Source organism: Chiloscyllium plagiosum, unplaced genomic scaffold, assembly GCF_004010195.1.
Source record: "Chiloscyllium plagiosum isolate BGI_BamShark_2017 unplaced genomic scaffold, ASM401019v2 scaf_38568, whole genome shotgun sequence".
NCBI classification, from domain to species: Eukaryota; Metazoa; Chordata; class Chondrichthyes; order Orectolobiformes; family Hemiscylliidae; genus Chiloscyllium; species Chiloscyllium plagiosum.
In genome coordinates, this window is record NW_025203757.1 from 1 (window position 1) to 926 (window position 926).

At 68.7% G+C, this 926-nt stretch overlaps 1 protein-coding gene across 1 annotated transcript in view; it reads left to right on the forward strand.

Moving 5' to 3' along the window:
- Nucleotides 1–24: 24 nt before the first annotated feature.
- LOC122546326 (serine/threonine-protein kinase 36-like) overlaps nucleotides 25–926 on the forward strand; it is a 2,634-nt gene continuing 1,732 nt past the window's right edge. The window contains exon 1 of the mRNA XM_043685075.1: nucleotides 25–807. Within this exon, the coding sequence (XP_043541010.1) occupies nucleotides 64–807 (744 nt within the window). The 5' untranslated portion in view covers nucleotides 25–63. The remainder of the gene's footprint in view (nucleotides 808–926) is intronic.

Genomic DNA, 926 nt, shown 5'->3' on the forward strand with positions numbered 1-926 from the left:
CTCCCGCCCCGTTCCCATGTCCAGCTGAGCCTAGGCCAGCGCCTGCCCGGTGTGCAGAGGGAGATGCCCCTGGCCCTGTTGTGCCGCCTGGGGTTCAGTGATCGGGGTTTTGTGGACCAGTTAGTGGGGTCAGGGAGCGTGGGCCCGGAACCCTGGGCCCGGTACCTGGGGGAGCTGCTGCTGCTGCTGGAGCCAGACTCCGAGCCCGAGCCTGGGACGGTGAGCCGGGCCGAGCTGCTGCTCTCCCTCCTGGGTCAGGTGTGTCGCTGCTCGGCCCATCACCTGCCCTATGTCCGGGCGGTGGTGTCCCCGGCTGGGGATTGGGGTACCCTGCGGCTAGCTCTGTGCCACCCGGATCCCGGGCTCCGCAGGAAGGCCTGTAGCCTGACAGCCTGGCTGCTGTCGGAGCAGGGAGCGCCCCCTGTCCCACTGCTGGAGGCCGTGCTGCCCCTCCTGGGGGACCCTGAGCCCGGGGTACGAGAGAGCGCCGGTCTGGCGGTGGGAAACGCAGCCTTCGGGGGCAGCTGCGTCACCGCTGGGGCACTGCCTGCTCTCCTGCACCTGCTGTCTGACCCCAGCCCACGTACCAGGCGGCATGCCTGCTCAGCCCTGCACAACCTGGGAACCAGCCATTGCTCCTCCTCCAGCTCCGGGCAGGCCCTGGGCCAGCTCCTGCTCAGCTCTGCCGTCCCCCAGCGGCTCCTACAGCTCGCCGCACCCCAGCGGCCACACAGTCAGCCTGCTCCCGTCCGAGAGGCTGCTCTCTCCGCTCTCAGGGCACTGGCACAATGGCCCCACATCCGGGAGGTAAGTGTAAACCGCTGGGGGGGGGTGGGGGGGGGGGGGGGGTTAGAGAGACCTACCCAGATACAGGAGTGTGTATGTGTGTGTGAGAGAGAGAGAGGGTTAGAGAGACCTCCCCAGAT